The 22140-nt window shown below is 52.3% G+C and overlaps 1 protein-coding gene across 1 annotated transcript; it reads right to left on the minus strand.

Moving 5' to 3' along the window:
• Positions 1-821: 821 nt before the first annotated feature.
• Kcng1 (potassium voltage-gated channel modifier subfamily G member 1) lies at positions 822-21166 on the minus strand. Its single transcript, XM_052184386.1, has 3 exons — positions 20931-21166; positions 8200-8999; positions 822-2279 (listed from the first exon to the last, which is right to left on the minus strand). The coding sequence occupies exons 2-3, from the start codon at positions 8971-8973 to the stop codon at positions 1509-1511; spliced, it is 1545 nt and encodes a 514-aa protein (XP_052040346.1). The 5' UTR covers positions 8974-8999; positions 20931-21166; the 3' UTR covers positions 822-1508.
• Positions 21167-22140: the final 974 nt, after the last annotated feature.

A 22140-nucleotide genomic window follows, 5' to 3' on the forward strand; every position in this document is an offset into this window, starting at 1 on the left:
GTGAAAGGAACTCCCTAACCCTTAGGGTGGCTCTGCAGGTATGAAGGCCCACACGAGGTGGGGCAGGCTGGGTGTGTCTGAAGGGAGGTGGGAGGGGCTGGTGGGAGGTCTGAACAGGTGTGGAAGAGAGGGCAGGGGTTTGGGCTGTACAGCCTGCAATTAGGCTTAGCCATGTCTCAAAGCCCAATTTCTACTGCTGGACAGATTAGAAGGCAGCGGGGATGTGAGAGGAAGCAGAAAAGTAGTTGCACTTGTGAGGCTGCAGACAGGCGTGTATGTGTATGTGTGTGTATGTATGTATGCATATATGTATGTATACATGTGTGTGCATGTGAGTATCTGTGCATAAAGGTGTGTGTATATGTATGTATGTCACATGTCTATGCATGAGTGTGTATTGCACATGTCTGTGCATGAGTGTTTATATGTGTATTGCACACGTCTGTGCATAAGTGTATATATGTGTGTATGCCACATGTCTGTGCATGAGTGTGTATGAATGTGTGTATAAAACATCTCCTTAGTGCCAGGTACCCAGGACTCAGGCTGAGGTGGAATCTTCTAGGTTGACCTGGGGTCCCTGTTGCTGCACACACGATGTTTCTTGAGGCCAGGGAGTGAGTGGCTTCTTTTGAGGAGGTTCCCTCACACTTTCCAGACTTCCTAGGGACCGCCACCCCTGCCAGAAGCACCCATCCACTGTGGGTTTAGGCTGAGGCTCAGGTAAGGGGTATAAAGTCCCCTTTTTGGGTAACATTAAAATAAATTGGAGTAGGCTAAAATCTCACTAGTTTTAAACCACAGAATGAAGCGATTTCACCTTTGAAGTCAGCAGAGATGAGCAGCGTGTTGGTGTCCCCACCCCCACTGGGCTGAGTGGAGTCTGAAAAGAGAGACCTCGGGGGGCGTCAGGGAGGATGTGGGGAGGGTGAGCAGGACGAGGGATGAGGGATGAGCTCAGGGGTCAGGAGCACGAGGAGCCTGAACCCAGCATCCGTGGTGGGCGCCCTAAAGGCCTGTCTGCCTCTCTCCCTCCTGCCAGTGTCCCACCAGCCCCGAGACCCCGGCAACGTGGTCCTTCCACTAAGAGGCAAAGCTCCGCCCTCGAAAGTCCCAATGGCAGGCTCTTCTTCAGTGGACACACACCAAAGTCACGTGTGGCCGCCCGATGTCTGTTTCTCCAGGCAGTCCCCCAGCGTATGCAGGCTTGGCTGGGCATGTTGTTTACGTGGTGGGATCGGGCCAGTCAGCTTCTAAGGGAGAGAAACAGCAGCGAGTCCCCGGTGGTGGGTGCGGCACTGGCCCCAGCTAGCTTCCCTGTTACTTCTGGGCTTAGAGGGAGGGCGGGACTCTTGGTGATGTGGCGCATATCCTTTTTGGGTCGTGGCTTGATCAGGTCAGGTCCAGCCCAGGGCTGGACTTGAAAGCACGAAGTCCTTTTCCAGGCTCCAGTGGCGGTGGTTGCATGAAGCCGCAGCTGGCAGGCAGGGCAGGGGTGTTTTCTCGCCTCAGTTGTTGTCCCTAGTGTCTGAAGAGGCACTTCCAAACAAGATGTCACTGTCCTGGGACATGCCACTGAGCTGTGACTTGGTTTTGATGAGGTACTGGGCCCGGCGGATCATCACCCGCTCTTGTTCCTGCTTGAGCTCCAGGTAAGAGCGGGAGAAAGTATGGAAGATGGAGGTGACAGGGAAGGCCATGAGGAGGATCCCGCTGAGGATGCTGCTCAGAGCCACCACCTGGCCCGGCGTGCTCCGGGGTACCATGTCTCCGTAGCCCACGGTCGTCATGGTGATGACAGCCCACCAGTAGCAGGCGGGGATGCTGGTGAATTCGGGGCTGTCTGCCATCTCATTCTCGATGACGTAGAGCAGCGGGGCAAAGAGGGCGATGGCTACACACAGGAAAAGCAGCAGAAGCCCGAATTCACGAGTGCAGCGACGTGCCGTGAGACCCAGGGTCTGCAGCCCCAGTGAATGTCGGGCCAGGCGCATCACATAGAGGATGCGCAGTGCCCGCAGCACCCGCAGCACCAGCCCGACCTTGTCCAGGTAGCTGTTGCCGGTGCCCGGCTTGCGGCGGCTGGAGGCAGCGCCATCCACCAGCAGTGTGACATAGTAAGGCAGGATGGCCACCAGGTCGATGAGGGTCAGCGGATTGCGCAGGAAGGCAAACTTGCTGGGCGCCTGGATGAACCGCAGCAGGAACTCTAGGGAGAACCAGCCCACGCACACCGACTCCACGATGAAGACGTTGTGGCACATCTGGGAACACTGGCCCTGGGGAGGCACAGAGCAGGGATCACAGCAGCAAGTCAGCAGGGAAGCTCCGGCCTGTGTGGGACACCCAGCTCCCCTGCCTCTCCATGCCCCCAGGCCCTAGGGCTTCTCTCTAGCTGCTGTTGATCCCTCTACCCAGACTCCCCCACGGCTACTACTCCAGGCTCCTGTTCTCTTCCGCTTTAACCCAGTTTTGACAGTTCCACCCTTCTTGCTGTGATCCCCCTTTCCCCCTCCCTTTCTTTTCTTTTTCTTTCTTTCTTTTTTTGTTTTTTGTTTTTTGTTTTGTTTGTTTGGTTTTTTGGGTTTTTTTTTTTTTGAGACAGGGTTTCTCTGTGTAGCCCTGGCTGTCCTGGAACTCACTCTGTAGACCAGGCTGGCCTTGAACTCAGAAATCCGCCTGCCTCTGCCTCCCAAGTGCTGGGATTACAGGGGTGTGCCACCACTGCCTGGCTTTTCTTTTCTTTTTTTCTCTTTCTTTCTTTCTTTCTTTCTTTCTTTCTTTCTTTCTTTCTTTCTTTCTTTCTTTCTTTCTTTCTTTCTTTCTTTCTTTCTTTCTCTTTTCTTTTTTGTTTTTTCTTTTCTTTTTTTTTTTTTTTTGTCTTTGAGACAGATTTTTTTCTTGTAGCCCTAGCTGTCCTGGAACTCTTCATAGACCGGGTTGTCGTCCAACTCACAGAGATGCCCCTGCCTCTGTCTTCCAAGTGCTGGGATTAAAGGAATGGGCCACCCCTACCCATCCCCCTTTCTTTTCTGTTTTTCTACAAATTGATATTGAATATTGACTCAGGTGCTAGGAAGATCCAGCCCATAAAACTCGGGCGGCCTGCACTCCTCACCCCCTCCCCCAGCTGGCATCCTCTGGGCACACAGCCCTCAAGAGGTTGGAGCCCTGGACAACTGCAGATGTCCCAACCTTAGGCTCCTAAAGCAGTAGCTCTCAACCCGTGGATTGGAACCCTTTTGTGAGATCCCATATCAGATATCCTCTATATCAAATATTTACATTATGATTCATAACAGTAGCAAAATTACAGTCATGAAGGAGCCACAAAAGCAATTTTATGTCTGGGGGGTCACCACAACATGAGGAACTGTGTTAAAGGGTCAAGGCATTAGGAAGGTTGAGAACCGCTGTAAAAGATTTTGATTGTGACTAAGTTCTCGGAGGACCTCTGTAGTCTTGTCTTTATGAAAACGCACTCTAGCTTGGTGATACAACTTGACCTGGCGACTCTGATGTCTCCAACCTCAGGGGTGGGAAGCCCTCCTTCTCCAGGAAGCCTCCCTGGAGTGCACCCCTCCTGAGTGGCCCCGGGTGTGTTTAGGCTGCTCATACAAGCCCCCTTGTTGTGTGGCTATGAAGTGGGGTACCACCAACCCAGCTAAGCCAAACATACTTGGAAGTATGAAGACTTGTCCTGTTCACCGTCTCCCCTGCAGTGCCTGTAAACAGTAGGCCCTCAAACGTATGCACATGGACCAGGTGCCACAATGGTCCCCAAATAAAACCAAACATCATCGTCACTGACATAAGAAAGCCAGGGCCAGGCATGGTGGCACATACCTTTAAACCTAGCACTAGCATAAGCAAGGGAGGTGGGTCTCTGTGAGTTCAAGGCCAACTTGGTCTACAGAGCAAGTTCCAGGACAGCCAGAGCTACAACAACTATATAAATAAATAAATAAATAAGGCTAGGGATCATTCTCTCTCTCTCTCTCTCTCTCTCTCTCTGGTTCTTTCTTTCAAGACAAGGTGGTAGAGGATGACTCAGAACTCCTGACCCCTTTCTCTTCACCTCTCAAGTGCAAGATCATGTGACCTTGTCTTGTTTGTTTGTTTATTCATTAATTTATTTTGTTCTGCCTGTCCCAGAACTTGCTCTGTAGGCCAGGCTGTCCCAGAACTTGCTCTGTAGACCAGGCTGCCCTCACACTCAGAGATCCACCTACCTTTGCCTCTTGTGTGCTGGGATTAAAGGCGTGTACTACCACTGCCTGGTTTATTTGATTTTTAAAGACATATCAGGGTGCTGTGGGCCCAGTGGGTGAAGGACTTGCTGTGAGGATCAGCGTTTGGATCCCCTCACCCAGGTAAAATCCAGAGCCACTGCAGTCTCTGCTCAGAAGGCAAAGCCAGGATCCAGAGGCAGGCTGGGTAGCCAGATTAGCCAAGATAGGCAAACTCTTGGTTTCAGTAAGAGAGCCTGCCTCAGTGAAAACAGCAGAGCTCAATTAGGAAAACATGTGATGTCAACTCATTCCTGCACATGTGCACTCTTGCATGTGCATACACACCACATGTATGTATTCATACATGCACACACACCACATACACACACACACACATCACACACATGCCACACATCACACACATGCCACACATCACATATACCACACACATGTCCATACATGCCCATACATGTACACACATCACACACATGAACACAATCACACACATGCACAAATACCACATACATCACACATGCACACACAATATACATGTACACACATGCACACATCACACACATGTATACACACCATATACATGCATATACAACACATGTATACACATGCACACATACCATATACATGCATACACATCACACACATGCACACACATCACACATGCACATACCACATACATGCACACATATCATACACATGTATACACTTGCACACACATCACACACATGCATACATATCACATACATGCACATATATCACACATGCACACATGCACACATACCACACACATGCATACACATGCACATACTTGCACACACATCACACACATACATGCACATATGCACACATCATATACATGCACACACATCACACACATGCATACATATCACATACATGCACATATATCACACAATCAAAGATGCACACATGCCACATACATGCATACACATGCACATATTTGCATACATATCACACACACATGCACATATGTACACATATCACACACATATACCACTCACATGCACACACATCACACACATGTATACACACCATATACATGCATATACAACACATGTATATATACACATGCACACATACCATATACATGCACACATATCACACACATGCACACACATCACACATGCACACATACACAGACATGCACACATATCACACATGTACACACTTGTACACACATCACACACATGCATACATATCACATACATGCACATATATCACACAATCACAGATGCACACATACCACATGCATGCATACACATGCACATATTTGCACACACATCACACACACATGCACATATGTATACATATCACACACATATACCACTTACATGTACACACATCACACACATATCTCACACACACATTTAAAAAGAGTGCTGTCAGCATTGGGAGCATGCACACAATGATAGGCCGCTTGCCTAGCCCGTGTGGGGCCCTGGGCTTCACCTCCAGCACCACATGGAGAAGCCAGACTGAAATAGTGCCAGAAGTTCTGTCAGTCTGGCTTTGACACTGTTTTCCTGATAAAATTAGGACTAAGGTGATGGTGGGATGTGGTGGAGAAATGACTCAGTGGCTAAGAGTGCCTACTGCTCCTCAGGGGGACCTGAGTTCAGTTGCCAGCACCATGTCAGGTGGCTCAGAACAGCCTGCAACTCCAGGGCACCTGATACCCTCTGCTGGATAGAGAGAGTCCCTGCTCCCTGACCACATACACATAAAATAATAATAATAATATCAATCTTAACAAATTAGAACCAAGAATATTGGAGCTGGGGATGATAAACCTGTTCCTCAGAATGCTGAAGCAGAAGAGATGTTGTGAGCGTCAGGCCAACCTGGCATAGTAAAGCTCTGTCTCTCAAAATGATGGGGCTAAAACCAAACCTGTGCTAGATAACATGCCAGGCACGGAGCTGATACCCTTACATGGACTTCCTCACTAAACTGAATGTTCAGTACTGCATTCACAGTGCCCTGAATGTATGGGAAACTGAGGCATAGCATGGTCTAGTAACTTTCCCACAGCTATGCAGCCAGAGTGGGTGAGATGGAATCAGGTTCTGGCTGTCTGGCTCTAGCCCTCCCTCCTCGTCCCCGTCCCTATGACCATCAACGTTTAATTTTGTTGGTGAAATGTCTTTTTTTTCCTTTTTTTTTAAAAAAAAAAACAAACTATGTAATGTATATCATCTGCAAGTACACCTACATACCAGAAGGGGACATCAGATTTCATTATGAAATGGCCACCATGTGGCTGCTGGGATTTGAACTCAGGACCTCTGGAAGGGCAGTCAGTGTCCTTAACTGCTGAGCCATCTCTCTAAACGGAAATATTTTCTCAAAATCCTTTAAAAAAAAAAAGCCTTCAAGCTGGGCGGTGGTGGTGCACACCTGTAATCACAGCACTCTGGGAGGCAGAGGCAGGCGGATTTCTGAGTTCGAGGCCAGCCTGGTCTACAGAGTGAGTTCCAGGACAGCCAGGGCTACACAGAGAAACCCTGTCTTGAAAAAAAACAAATCCAACCCCACCTCCAAAAAAAAAAAAAAAAAGCGTTCAGTGTGTAAGAACACACCAGCAGTTCTCTCTGGGTTGTAAAATGCAGCCGTGGTGACCACACCCGCCATGACATCCCTGGATGGAAGAGCTCCTCCCTCGTGAGAACTTCTAAGATTAAGTCAAACAGTACAAAAGGCTTAGCACACGCAGGCTCTACAGCTGGTCCTCAAGTGATGCTGTTGGTACCTATGCTCCCTTCACGCTGTCTGATTGACTCTCAAATGTCTGCACAGTGTGTACCTGGTTCCTTCGTGTGGCCGCAAGAGTCAGGACCCAAAGGCCCAGGGACCTCCCCTGTGGACCCACCCCTCTACCAAAGGCATGCCTCTGTCAGCGGTATGAAAATCCAAGTGTGCATTTCCATATGGAAAACACCTTATTTCTGACGACCTCATGTCCAGTTTGGGTAGTTGTGGGCAGGTCATGGACTTCTGTGGGGTTAGCATGGGTCCCCAGCTGCTGTGCGGGGTATACAGACCATAGATTCTGTGAACCTAGACTTGGTAAACTGTTCTGTCTGCTTCAGTGTCCTCACATGCTGGGTGGCTGTGAGAACATGTCTCCTATGGTATTACAGGAAGACCTGCAGGGAGGGTCAGACGGAAGCAGAGCCCCGTCCCCCAGGCGCCCAAGGCTTTTGATAGCACACAGCCTGTGTCAACCTGAGAGTAAATGTCTTACATGCAATAATACCCCCTGTCCCGCTTCCCAGACAAGGTTTCTTTGCATAGCCTTGGCTGTCCTGGAACTAGCTCTGTAGCCCAAGCTGGCCTCAAACTCAGAGATCTACCTGCCTCTGCCTCCCGAGTGCTGGGGTTAACGTCGTGTGCCACCGCCACAGGCTACATGCAATTTCTTACTGTGCATAGAAAAATGCCTATGCCCATCCTGTGGACATGTGCACACACAGAGAACTATGGTTAAAAAAGTTGTCTTCATGACTAAGAAACGAGTTTGGTAGGCTACTATAGAAGGGAGGATGGTTAGAGGGAGAGAGGACTGGGGTCTGTGAGGTCAGTTTTAATGGCCTCTGGAATGTGCCCAGCTCAGAGGCAGGCATGTCAGGGTCACATCGTCCAAACGCTCAATCATGCAGTCTGCAGAAGAGGCTGGCGTGGGGGTGTGGGGTGGGGTTCTCTTTGTTGGGCTTTGCTCTAGATCCTACAGGCTAGGACAGTAGGGGGCGCTGCAGAGAGCAGGGCAGTCACTTAGTATCAGAAAGAGAGATCGAGAAGACGGATACAAATACAGCCACTTAGTATGACCGCCATGCAGGCTGCACAGCTAGCTCAGTGAGGGAAGGCGTCCCAGGGAAGGGGGGCGATGGTTAAGGAAGTTATAGCCAGTCTTCAGAGCTGCTGACGGCCTTACCTGTTCCTCCTCCTCCCGCAGGCTGGGCAGGGTGCTCACAGACAGGTTGACGGCGGTGACGGTGACAAACAGAACGGACAGGCAGGCAAACACCTTGCCGGGCAGCCCCGAGTGTGGCCTCTCCACCATGTCGCGCAGCCTCCTCATGCAGCGGCTCAGGCGGCCCTCGCTGGCGGACGGACCCTCACTGTCTTGATCCTCGCTGTCCAGAGGCCCCTCCTCCTCCTCGCGCTCCATCATCTCGGCGAACTCCTCGATTTTCTGCAGGTACCGGCGCTTGCAGCAGCCGTCCAGGTGGTCCTCCGCAATGCCCCAGTACAGCAGCTCCTCCTGGAAGGACAGGGCACACATCTCCCGAAGCAGGCGCAGCTTGCCGGCCCGCAGGAAGGTGAGGATGGTGCCAAAAGCCCCCGGGTTGCGGTCGAAGAAGAACTCGTTGCAGGTTACGTCGTAGTCATCACACACGCTCAGGATGTCGTCGAAGTTGGTGCAGGCCTTGAGCTGGCCCAGCCGTGTCAGTGGGAACTCATCCAGCGTGGTCCAAGGTAGTGAGTACTTGATGCCACCCACGTTGATGATGATCTGTCGCCTGCGGTCCCCAAGGGAGCTGATCTGGTGCAGGTCATCCTGGGGCCTCAGGCGTTGGGCCCTGCGGTAGAAGACGCCTTTGATGGCCTGGCGCTGTGGGAAGAAGGCTGGGTGAAAGGTGGTGTCTGAGGCGCAGCTTAGAGCGCTGTAGTCATAGTCCGAGTTGTCTCCCGGTAACAGGGTCATTTTGAGGCTTCACATCCCTGTTGGGCCTGAAAGCAGAAGGAGGAGAGATCCTTAGTGATCCCTGAGTCTTAAGTGGATCATATTCACCGACTGTGGAATATGTATTCTTATTATAAATACTGTGGGTTTAATTTTTTCTTTATATGCCTATGTATCTACATGTCTGTATGTGTATCACGTGTGGAGATGCCTCCTAAGGAGAAGGTGTTAGGCTCCGCTGAAGTGGAGTTTCAGGTGGTTGTGTGTTGGCAGGAGGTGCTGTGGATTGAATCTTGGTCTTCTGCAAGAGAAGACAGTGCTCTTGAGTACCGTGTGTGAGCGTATGTGTGTGCATGTTGTGTGTATATGACGGATGTGTGTGTGTGTATGTGTGTGGTGGAGGTGTGTGTGCGTGTGTAAGTGTAGTGGATGTGTGTGAATGTTGTATGTATATAATGATGGGTGTGTGTGTACATGAGTGTGTGTGTATGTGTGTGGTGGGTGTATATATGTGTGAATGTGGTGGATGTGTGTGTGAGTGTAGTAGATGTGTGTGTGAATGTTGTGTGTATATAACAATGGGTATGTGTGTGTGAGTGTGTATGTATGTGGTAGATGTGTATATCTGTGAGTGTGGTGGATGTGTCTGTGTGTGTATAATGGTGCATATGTGTGTGTGTGTGCATGAGTGTGCATGTGTGAGCGTGTGGAAACCAGAGGACAGCTTTGTGAAGATGATTCTCTCTGCCAACTCTCATGTGAGCTCTGGGAATGGGACTCAGTAACTAAGTTTGCTGGTCAAGCGCCTTTCCCTGCTGAGCCATTTCACCTGCCTGACTTCTTGGTGTTGGGAACTGGAGGCAGGGGCTCTCTGGTAACTGGGGTGGGTCCATGAAGGCCAGAGTGGAGCCCTGGGGTCAGGTTAGCACTTAAGTGTGCGAAGTGCTGGAAACTGAGCCCAGGTGCATGCTGGGTAGGCACTCTGCCCGAGTGGCATCCCCAGTCCAGCCAACTTTTAATTAAATGGCATAACTGAAAGAGACATAAAGCCTTGGCCAGTGGCTCTCAGGTGGAGCTGACGTCACCTGGGACATACAGCAATGTCTTGACTGATGTGTTGGACAGTTCTAGCTTCCAGCAGAAGGGCCTGGGGAACAGCTAACTCAACAGGCCACAGTGCCCACGGCAACCCCCACTGAAGTCATCTGGCCCTCAATACCCCAAATGCTAAGTGGAAAGGCGCTAGTATTGAAGTATTAGCTTTTGGAGCCACACAGTCCAGGTAAGTCACCTATCTGTGAAATGGGTTTATCCATGTGACCCACACCACAGATCAGAAAGGACAAAGAGCCGGGCTGGGTGCTCAGTGCTGGCTGGTAATTGTATCACTGTTCTCTGAACAACTTTATTGCTTCCACAAACAGGAAACAGGGCAAAGAAATGTCTGAATATCAAACGAGGGCCTGCTTTGCTCCCCTGCTGACAAATATCACCTTGCAGACTCCAAGGATGAAGAGCACAGAGCCAACACTGGCTCCTCCAGGGGCTTCAGAATAAATCTGCCCCAGGTTGTGTGGTTGTGTGTGTGTGTGTATATATGCTCCCATACTTAAATGCCTTCAGTCAGGATCTCACACTGAACCAACCAGAAGCTTGCTGTTTCAGCTCAGCTGTCTGATCAGTGAACTCGTGGGATCCGTTTTTCTCCATCCCCCCAATGCTGCGGCTACAGGCCCTCTCATCTATGCCTGGCTTTTTACATGGGAGGCGGGGATTTGAACTCAGGTCCTCATGCTGTGGCCACAAGCACTTTACCCGTGGAGACATTCCCTTAGCCCCATGGTGTATCCGGTTTTATGATTATTTGTGTGCAAGCTTGGATACTTTTGTGGACTGTCCGCTCCCCGGGAGGAACCACCCCTGGCTCATCTCTGGATCCCTGCGTCCAGCAGTATAAACACTCTATGACCCGCTTGTCGGTCGGATGAGAGCATTTACTGTGCACAAGCCAGCAGCACATGTCTGCTTTAGAAAGCAAAGGTCAGACTATCGGCAACCGCGACCTCCTTCCTTCCCAGCTTCAGAGTGAAGGGTCTGCACCCAGAGAATGAGGAGGCTGACCTGTCTCCAGCTTGTGGGCTCAGTCTGGTTCACGAATACTTCTGATACTTAAGCAATTTCATGTAAAAATCTGTCATCGTGGCTCAGAGTCCAGCTGAGAAATGGCTGTGCCTTTTAGGCCTCGTTCCAGTCTATTGCAGTCTTACCTGCACCCCACGTCTCCCTCACACCCACTTCATTTCACTCACAGGCTTCCTTCCTGTACTCCACACATTTGAGACCTTGGATTATTCAAAAGACCTCTCTAGAACTAAATGGATGCATAGAAAAGTAGCAAAAGTTTGATATTCCTTCTCCTGCCCCAATCTCACTACATAACATAGGCCAGTTTGTCCTCAGAATTGTGATCCCCCTGCCTCAGTCCAACAAGTGCTGGACTTACAGGTCATGTTTAGGTAACACTTGGCTTTTTTTGTTGTTATTGGTTTTTGTTTTTTGAGACAGGGTTTCTCTGTATATCCCTGGCTGTCCTGGACCTCACTCTATAGACCAGGCTGGCCTTGAACTCAGAAATCCACCTGCCTCTGCCTCCCAAGTGCTGGGATTAAAGGCGCGCACTATCACTGCCCGGCGTGAAGGGGTGTTTTCCCTGTGTGCTTGTCTACATAGCAAGTGTGCAGTGCTCAGGGAGGGGCTGGACTGACAGGCTGTTCGTGAGCTGCCATGTGGATGCTGGAAGTTGAACCTGGGTCCGCTGGAGGGACAGCCAGAGCTCTTCAGCGCTGAGCCACCTCTCCAGCCCCAGAGACACTGTTTGTTTGTTTGTGTGTTTGTTTCAAGACAGGTTTTCTTTGTGGAGCCCTGGCTGACTTGAGACTTGCTTTATAAGCCAGGCTGGCCTCGAACTCAGACATGTGCCTGCCTCTGCTTCCCAAGTGCTAGGATTAAAGGCCTATGAGTGGCTTAAAAAAAAAAAAGATAATTAAAATTTCTTTTTCTTTTACATGTATGGGTGTTTTCCTTGCATGCATATACATGGCTTCCGGGTAGAGGAGAGGTGTCCATGCCCTGGAACTGGAGTTACTGATGGTTGTGAGCCGTCCGTGGGTACTGGGAACCGAACCCAGGCCCTCTGAAAGAGCAGCCAATACTTTTAACTGCTGGGCCACCTCTCCAGTCCACAGAGATGCCGTTTTAAGGAACAAAATGAAACAGCTGGGGATGTTGCTCAGTTAGTGGGTATAGCGCCCTTCTGAGATGAAGAGAGGCCTGGGTTATGCCCAGCACTACAGAAACCAGGCATGGTGGTGCTCCACCGTGACCCCAGCACCTGGATGGTGGAGGCAGGAGAGTTGTAAGTTCAAGATTGTTCTTTGCTGGGCTGGTGAGATGGCTTAGCGGTTAAGAGCACCAACTGCCCTTCCAAAGATCCTGAGTTCAAATCCCAGCAACCACATGGTGACTCACAACCATCCGTAATGAGATCTGACATCTTCTTCTGGTGTATCTGAAGACAGATACAGTGCACTTACACATAATAAATAAATAAATCTTTGGATCAGAGTGAACAGACCGGAGCAAGCTGAGGTCCTGAGTTCAATTCCCAGCACCCACATGGTGGCTCACAACCATCTGTACGGCTACAGTGTACTCATATACATACAATAAATAAATAAATCTTTAAAAAGATTGTTCTTTGCTAATGTGAACTGAAAAAGCAGGAGAGAAAAAAACACACAGGAAGACAGAAATGGAGGGGAGGCAGGCTGTAACCTGTGTTAAATATTCTATGATGCCAAATGACTGAACCTGGAGGATTATGGATCGTTAAAACGTTGCAGACCAGAACCAAATTATCCCGGGCTATTTTCAGTCCCTTTGAAAGCCATTCATTGCTCACACCCATGTCTGACCTAATGTCCTCGTGACTGTGGGGACCTCAGAATAAATTTCCACGAGCCCTCTGGATTTACTGATTCCCTGCCTGTGGCCCCACCTGCTGTATTTGGTAAATACCTCGATTTATATCTTTCTTCGGTCTGTAACTAATAAGATCTCATATAGCCACTTTCATAGTGGAACCCGCTGTTCCAGGAGACTTCAATCTGCTCCCCCAGGAGAGGACCACTTTGGGGTTACAGGAAGGCCCATTTCAAAACAAAACAAAAGAGAGAATACCATCTCTCCCTTCATTTTCTGAAGGAATCAATCCATGCAGGCAGAGACTGTCATTTCCGATATCAGGGGATCCAGTTGGGGTCAGGAATGCACAGCTGATCTCAGGGGTGCTCCCTTCAAGGGGCCTCCTCCCCACAGGTGCGCTGACAGAAGCTTAGCGCCGGGGAAGGGGGGAAGGCTGGAGCTTCACAGACTGACTTTTGGGAAACTAGGCTACACCTGTTTGAAGTCGATGACTGCATTTTAGAGCGGCTGGGAGCTTTTTACTTCTCCTAAAATTGGCACCCATGTCCTCAGGCTAAGCCTGCCGGGATCCCTCGGAGGCGTGGGAACAATCCCTTTAGGTGCTTCAAGAGTGTCTGGCTTCTAAGCTCTGCCACTTTATCCTGCCGCCAAAGACAAGAGGAGAGCTGTGCTCTGCTTGGCTACAACATCCTGGGAGCCTGGTTCCCAGGAGCCAACGCTCACTCACAGCACTCTCTCAGGAGCCTCTGCTCCCCAGGAGTCTTCCTTATACCCCCATTTTACACCCCCATTTGATATCTAGTGTCTTACTAGGTGCCCTGCCCACAGGGGGATTTCAAAATGGAGTTACCAGGACTGAGGAATGGGGCGGGGTGGTGGTGGTGGTGGTGATGGTGGTGGTGAGCGCTGCAGATAGTTTCCTCTAAGCCAGAGCTCATGGGAAGGTCAAAAGTCTGATCTGCTCACTGAAGGAGGAATTGCAAACATTTCTCCCAGTTGTGCTTCCTAATCTGATGGTCACTGGAGGGCAGCTGGCATTTCTGGACTTCAGAGTTAAACACATCCATCACACAGGGCACAGGCGGATCCTGGACATAAATGCTACTCTCTGCAGCCCGATCCTTCCCAAAGATCATGTCTGTCTGTCCACTGATTGCGTTACTTACGTCGGCTGCAGAGACTGAGGGCTGTGGAGCCTCGGGAGAGGCTGCTGCTGGCTGGGAAGGGGGCCGTGGAAGAGTTAAGCCATTCAACGTTCCCACGTAATAGATGCTATGCTGGGTCTGGGGACACATCAGAGAGCAAGCCAGATCCTGCCTCTGTCCTCACGCAGCTGATGAGGGTGGACAGCGGGACTCGATTTCCACACAAGTGTACCAGTGACTTCAGGATACGGCAACTGCTGTGGTGAGTCAGAGCTGGGTGTGGTGGTGGGTGATTATGGGGTGGCAACGTTATCCTGAGGGTCCCTGGAGGGGACATGGGGCAGGGCCTTGTGCATGTGAAGCACCAGCCTTGTGCTTCTTCAGGTTGGTTACTCTGGATGGAGGGGACATCTTGGATTGCTCTGGCTTGCAAGTGGGCTTGGATGGTCAAGCTTTAAGGGCAGGCTGGGAGGCAGACAAGGGCAGGAAGCAGGAGACGTATTTGGATGTCAGCAGGTGCCGGTATAGAGGCCTTGTGCGTCACAGGGAGTAGCTTAGGTGTGAGGCAGGGCTTTCCAGGCAGTGTCAGGAGCAGACTTGGGGGCCAAGACACGACAGTGGGAACAGAGTCGCAAGGGTAGGACAAGTGGAAGGGACTCAGGCTGGCATGGCTTCAGCGGGCTTGGAGGAAGAGCTGGTAGAACTTTCTGAGTGGTGAGACCTGAGTGTGGGGACGGGAGAGGAGGGGGATTCCAGAGGCGACCAGTAGGTGGCGCCGAGACAGGCGAGAGTGGGAAGGAGCGTGGATGATGGACGGGGAAGATGCGACTTAAGTAGTATAGGAGAGAGACAGCAGGAGGGAGAAACTCACAGGCAGCTCAGAGGGCCAGCGCCCACCTGACCAGTGTCTGGAGCAGGAAGGGGCCAAGCTAGCAGAGTTATTTCAAAGTACAGAGGCAGGAGCCTGACCTGGGTACAGTGCCCAGACCCCAAGGCCCTATGGAATTCCTCCACATCAGACCCCAGGGATCAGTGCAGACAGACACCACAGGAGTTATACATCAGAAATATGTGAGTCACTCTGGGCACACACATCCAATTTCCAGCAAGCTTCAGCAAGGAGGGCCTGGGCTACAGACCGAGGAAGGTTGCTAAGGTAAGAGATAGGAAGAACCGGGAGCCAGTGTGGGCGGGCAGCAACTGACAAGTTACAGATTTCCTGAACAATCAGAAAGGAGCGTGGTCTCGCTGGCTCCCAGTTTTAGCCATCAGGCCCACTTTAAACCTGTGCTTTGCAGAACCACAAGACCACCAATGTGGATGAGCTTAAACCATTCAGTTTAGGTGATAAGCATACAAAATAGCCAGATATCCTGGCAACATGCATTTAATACCAGCATTTGGGAAACAGAGGCAGGCAGATCTCTGTGGATTTAAGAATAGCCTGGTCTACCGAGTAAGTTCTAGGTCATCCAACACTACATAGTAAGACCTTGTCAAAGAAGAAGGAGAAGGAGGGAAAGGAGGAGGGGAGAAGGGGAGGGTGGGAGGGAGGGGGGAGGGGAGGGGGAGGGGAGGGGGAGGAGGGTGAAGGGGAGGAGGGGGAGGAGAGGGGGAGGAGGGGAGGGGGGGAGGAGGTAGTGAACACAGGGGATGGCAGAGCCTGAGCAGGGCTCCCTTCCCCGGGGGCCAAGTGGATGATTTGCTTGCTTGGAGGTAGAATGGGAACAGAAGAGCCCATTAGCTTTGAGATCGGCTGGTTGCTTTATGACTTTGGGCTTCCGCAGTTATAAAGTGGAGATGCAAACAGTTCCTACCCAGCTGAATTATGCTGAAGAGAGGACTTGAGTGATGCACCTGGCCCGCTGCCTGTCGACAGACACCTGCCATCTCAGTGCTGGATCTGGTAAGTGTCTTCACCCATTTCCACCCACCAGCCAAGAGCCTCTCTCCTGAACTGACCTGGCAGGATTCGAACTCAGCACCACCTGACTCCCATAGCCCAGGGCTGGAGGGGGTGCTGTCTGGCCAGCTGTCCAGGGAGGCCGTTCTGGGATGCTAAGGAAACAGAGGAATGATGTTCCCCTGTGGCCCCAGCCCTGCTCCGGAGCTGTTCTGGGGCCATGGAGGTGATGGGGACACTGACATGATAAATTATGTCTTAGATTTTAAGTCTTAGATTGGGGGGTCTGCTTCATGGGAATCTGACCTCAGGGATGAACAAGAAGCAAGAACATCACCCCCGTAACTTGAGGCGGAGGGACAGTCCGGGCATGCGTCCCCAGGGAGCAGTCTGGCGAATCTTCCTAGAGAAAGACAGAGGATGCAAGGCTGTGGTCTGTGTAGGATCAAAGAAACAATGGACCTTCAAAGCACAAGCCAAGTGGGAAGAGCAGCAGAAGTTTACAGCACGGTGCTATTTATGTAAATGAACACATTACTCCTGACTAGGACTCACACACACATACACACACAGAAGGATCTGTGTGTAACATGGCGTGTGTTGGAAGGAAGTGGGGAGGGGACTGCACCTGGGAACTGGAAGGAGGAGGAAAGCCGGGGAGACAGGACAGCCCAGCCCAGGAAGCTTGTTAGGGGCCAAGCAGGCGGGTCCTACAGCTTGAGATTGCCTAGGTTACAACGAACAAGCAAAAAGCACAAGCGGCCCTAAAGCTTCCGGCTTGGGAATTGTCTTGGGTGAGTGCTCCGCAGAGACGCCGACGCCTGGGGTCTCAGATTCCCTCGGCCCTGGAACCAGCCTGTCTGGCTCCTTCAGCTGCAACCATCATGTTGAAAGTCCCAAAGAGGACTGGGAGGGAGAGCTCTACACACACTGGGAGAACCCAGGGCTGAAAGGAGCCTCTTGCCCGGCCGACCAACCGCCCACCTCTGGCATCTTAAGGCTTCATGCAGAATGCGAGAATGCCCCTCCCCTACGCTTTCTGTCAGTCACTCATCTCCCCTGGGGTTGCCTCCACCCCATTCTCCTCCAGAGACCCACGGCAACGCTGAGGCTGTTTCTGGTCCTTCCTCCTGGAAGAAAAATAGCTCTGGGGAGCTGTAACGGAGGCCCGCCAGCCAGCATTTCATTCAGAGGGAGACTTCTAAGTAGCATTGGGTTGGTCCACCATGGGCTTAGGGGTCTGGATCTGAGACGGGAGTAGTTGCATCGGACAAAAGATCCATGCCTAATGTGGCTAACCATGGCCCTGGTGCCTGAAAAGGATCCTGCGCTCCAGTCAGTCATCCGCACCACAGGGCACTGGTCTCGAACAGCCTTCTCCTTCTTGTGTCTCTTACAGAGCTGCTCTGAGGGCCGGTGAGTAGAGGTTTCTGTAGCCTTCAGTGACATCATCTAATCTCTGGCCCCACGGTCCTCACATGGAAGGATTCCATGACCCCTAAGACGTCCCTCCATGGGACACTCAGTAGGCACCAAGGTGTGATGCTGGGGCCCTAACTTCAGGGCTTTACATTCTCCCCTAAAAGGCAATATGGGGAAACTGAGGCTCAGTGAAACAAGCATTACATGACTGGCAGCAAGAGACTGCAAGAGTCTGCGGGATCCCTGAATTCCACCGTCACTGCAGGGACCAGGGCAGATGTCATTTCTGCGAGGGACTGGACCTTATCTGTTCCTGCAGACAAGCTTTTGGAGAGGCCTGGGGGATACGGAGAGACGGGTGTTGATGCAGGCCAGGTAACAGTGTTGTCTTTATATTTGCACTAGATCAGGGTAGGAAAGCAATAGAGGCTCTGCTTTTGTTGAGTTCTGGGTCATCACTGTGGCCTCCAGAGATATGACCACCATCACAGGGGTCACAGCAAGGCCAGGCCATGAACCAAGGAATTCAGGAGGCCTCTGGGCACTGGAGAAGGTATGGGGGAGTAAATTCTCTCCCAGAAGACGGTACGAGGCAAGACAAGATTGGGAGGTCTTATCTCCTCAAACTCTGATATGCTAATGATCACTGCATATGAAAGGCAGGAGTCTAACACAATACCCTAGGCAGATTTCTAGAAGTTAGAGTATTTGTTAAGCTTCTGATGTTGGGGATTGGCCTCTGTGCTATGATCCCTAAATTGGAGTAGGGGACCTGAGACTCCCTTCCTTCTCTTTCCAGGCCTCCTGTCTCTTGTCTCTCCTGTGAATCTCATCTGTCAGGATTAGGGCTCCTGGCTGGGCTGACTCAGAGGCTGGCCTTGCTACATTCACCCCCAATTAAATCGTTAATTATAATGGATCCAGCTATTAGGCCGCCCAGGTCCTTGCAGGCTGCCCCTCTCCTCAGGATCACTGCCTGTGGAAGTCTGTCTTTGCCACTTGCCATCCGTCACTCCCACACACCTCAGCTTCTCTCTCCTGAGAACAGGGGTCAAAGTGCCCGGGGAATTCCATGCGGGGAGGTGGGATCCTGTGGCCATGCCTCAGCTGAACCAAAATGAGGAAAAGTGGATCGACGAGGCAGGCTGTCCGGTTGTTAGCCACTTGGCTCTGCTGCTGGCAAAATGGCTCCTGGTGCGCACGGTTACTCTACCAGGAGCTTTTAAAAACTGTGGCCAGAACATCTTTTGTATTAGCCCCCTCCTTCTTGTGTGTGTGTGTGTGTCTGTGTGTGTATGTGCACGCTGTGTGTATGTGTAAGTGTTTAGTCTGTCCACTTGTTTTTGAGGCAGGGCCTTTCTCTGGGCTGGCAGACAACTGAGTCTCAGGTATCACCTGGAGTCAAGCCCTGGCCTGTGTGTGTGTGTGTGTGTGTGTGTGTGTGTGTGTGTGAGTTCAGAAATTGAGGTATACTGGTTAACACAGAGGACCAATGAGGACCCTGGAGACAGCACCAGTTAGTCGGGCTGCTCACAGGGCTCCTCAGGAAGGAGGGGATGCTATGCCTGTTGTCTGTTGGGGCAGGTGCTGGCCTGAGGCAGGGATCACCTCAGACAGAGTTCCGGTTCCAGGCAGAGTCATACACTGACTTTGTTCATTAAGGGACAGCCTGCCAGGTAAAATATTATGGCTTTTGGCAGCTTCCGCCATCCCTTCTGTTTTCATTAATTCTATTTAGGTGGTACCAGCAGCCGCTATTTCCATGGGTAGGCATGGGGAAGGGGGGCTCTCCTTTTCTGGGTTTAGGCAACCAACCCAGAGTGGATTCTCAGAGGGGTAGCCCCTGTGAGCCACTGTGTTCAGGAAACATCTTTGTCTTCTTGTCCCTGGGGCAGATGGCTTACCTCTTGCCAGAGTCCCGTGCCAACCCAGTGCACAGAACTTAACTGCCTCTGAGAGTCTGCCTCATCAGGCTGCGGGGCACTCACAGCCCGGGTCCTCCCGCTCGGGAAGAGGCTCAGGGTGACTTGTTTTCAGTGCACTTGTCCCCTGTGGGTTTGGAGTGTGTCCCACGGCAGAGATTTTTCCACTGGAATGGGCTGGCTCAGAGCTGGGCTGGTAGGAGCAATCCCTTGGGGCCAAGCCTCTGTGGTTAGCTTCACTTCCGCTCCCCTAGCAGGTGCCGCTGCAAAGCCGCAAAAGCTAAACGACCCACAGGTAGGAAAACCTACCGTGGGCACACCCTACTGCCTCAATCTCCAGGGCCCCACTTAACCTGCAGGTGTGTTTATTGAAGAGACAGACACTAGGCAGTGACTCTGAGTGCCTAGGTGTGTGTGTGTGTGCGTGCGCTCGGGGGAGGGTGTCTGGGGGTGTCAAACAGACCCCAGCAAATATCTACCCAGATTTATAGAGTCCGGCGGGTCCTCCTTTCTCCCGTGAATCAGACCAGTCCCTGTCCCCCTCCTGTGCACTTACTTAGCTCAGGTGTCACCTGAAGAGGGGTGAATACACATTTGTCTCCCACCTATTATCCACTTGGAGAACTCAGGTGTTTAGCACCCCTTAAGTACATGTGAATTGTAAGTGGTTAACAAAACGTGTGCCAAAATGGCAGCTCAGTTTATAGACCCCATCCCTAGGAGGCTGTGCTCACCTAATGCTAGATGAGCCTTCTCAGCCCCCATCATGCCCCCCCCCCCCAGTCCCTGCTAAAGAGCATTTGAAAGCCCCTTTATTCCTCTCCAGGGGTCACCCCCTTAGGAACGTGTGCATTAGGTACCAACCTGAAATCTGCTCTACAATGTGCTGCGGCTACTGACCACCTTGGCAGGCTGTGACCTTCTGAGGCAGGGCCTGAGTCTCAGCCTCTTCCCCCATCTTGTCCCGCCTCCACCTTGGCCGTTGTTTAGTACAGGTTTGTCGAATAAATGAATGGATGATCACTGAGTGTTTGGTACCGTGAGACTGCCCACAGCAGGTGCTCAACCAATTTTTGTACAACTCAGAGAATGAACGAATTCGTCTTTTTTCCATCCACACCCAAAAAAGCCTGTGAGCAACGCCGGGCCACTCTTCGCGGGTACACTGAGGTTAAGGAGACCTCTAACTTTTCTACTAGACGCTAAGGCCCGCGACCATTGTCTCCAGGGCCTTGCACACAGTAGGTGGTCCATAAGCCCTCACTGAGTTCGTAATTAATGAATGACTTAATGAGGCCCGCTGGTGGGGGTGCTGCCTTCTGTGCGACAGTGAAAGACTCTCCTGCATTCTAACTCCTCCCGGGGGACCCCAAAAACCCTGCATGCAAAGTCAGAACACACTTCGCATTCCGGGGACCCCTGGAGAGGATCCGAGGCCGGACCAAACTGCGGCCGCGTGGGTGCATCCCGCATCGCCCCGGCGGCCTCTCCCGGGGCTCCTAGGTATCCGCAGAGGGCACCGGGGCCGCGGCCACGTGCAGAGCCCGGAGCGCCGCTCGCAGGAGCAGGGTCCCGCCAGGCTGCAGCCCGCGAAGTTCCCACCTTAAGTTCCCGTCGCGGCGTCCCCGCCTCGGAGCTAGCCGGGCCGCAGCTCAGTCCCCCGGCGCAGCGATGCCGGGATGAAGACGCGAGAGGGGGCAGCGAGCGGCGCGTGGGACCCGCTTGGTCCGCCGGGGCTGCTGGCAAACTTTGGCCCCGGGGCCGCTGTCCTGCGCGCTCGGACCCCTGACCGTCCCGCCTCCGCCTCCTGGTGCCCGCCCGGCTGCAAGTGCGCCGGCAACGCGGCGCGGCAGCAGCTGAGGGAGGTGGCCGGGCAGGAGGCGGGACGGAGGGAGGGGACTGCGCGCGGGGCGGGGAGAGGGGCGGGCGGCGGGGGTGGGGGCGGGAGGATGGAGCCGCTGTGGGACCCGCCACTGCGATGCCACGCACCCTGACTCGGCCCGGAGTCCTCTGGGACGCTGGGTCCTAGCAGAACGCAGCGCCGCACTCTCCTCATTCCGCCCATAACCATCTCCTCCTCCCCTAACCTGCTCCTGTCCCTGCAGGCCCCTGTCTTCCCACGGTGACCTTTTAAGTCCCAGCGCTGTTCCTCCCAGGGCTCCTGGCCCGAGGCGCAGCCACCTCTCCCAGTGGCCGTGGGACGCTCGTGCTGCTCTTCCACCCTAGGCTCTGTGAGTACCAGGACCTGAACCTCATTCCCTACGTGGGAATGCCACAGGACCAGGCTCCTGTCCTTAGGAGATCCAACCTCATGCGAGGTCGTGGATCCTTCCCTGAACTGTCACGGACATTGCAGGTGTCACGTCGGGAGGGCACTTCCTGTGTGACGGCCCCGGAGCCCCACCTCCTCTCTCCACCATGCCATACTTGTGCCTTCTCCGTGGGCGGCCTTGGGTCCTACCTGCTCCTGAGGTCCAGGGCTTGCACCACCTTTGCAGTGTTACCAAAGCCAAAGAATGTGACCCCTGTGCTGTTACTGTCCCGGGTGGGACTCAGTCTGGAGTCTCTGGGTCCTTTACTGTCAGCCTGGGGAGGGCAGGGTGGCCTCTGGTGGCCTCTGAGTTGGCGGGAAGTTGCAGCAGACACTGGGATTGGGCGGGAGAGCTGTCTGAGAGGAGAGGGAGTAGCCTTGGGGAAATTGATTGGTACTGTCCTTTCTCCTCCATCAAGGAAGCAGGGGGACTCAGTGACCACGCTCAGCAAGTGTGGCTCCTATGTCTGGGGCTTTCTTACAGAGATGCTTAGGCTTGGC

Source organism: Apodemus sylvaticus, chromosome 5 (assembly GCF_947179515.1).
Source record: "Apodemus sylvaticus chromosome 5, mApoSyl1.1, whole genome shotgun sequence".
Taxonomy (NCBI): domain Eukaryota; kingdom Metazoa; phylum Chordata; class Mammalia; order Rodentia; family Muridae; genus Apodemus; species Apodemus sylvaticus.

Coding starts and splice junctions, on each gene's coding strand:
- Kcng1 (XM_052184386.1), bottom strand. CDS start 8,973: ATGACCCTGTTACCGGGAGACAACTCGGACTATGACTACAGCGCTCTA. Junction 2,280..8,199: donor TGCGGGAGGAGGAGGAACAG/GTAAGGCCGTCA, acceptor GTGCCTCCCCAG/GGCCAGTGTTCCCAGATGTG.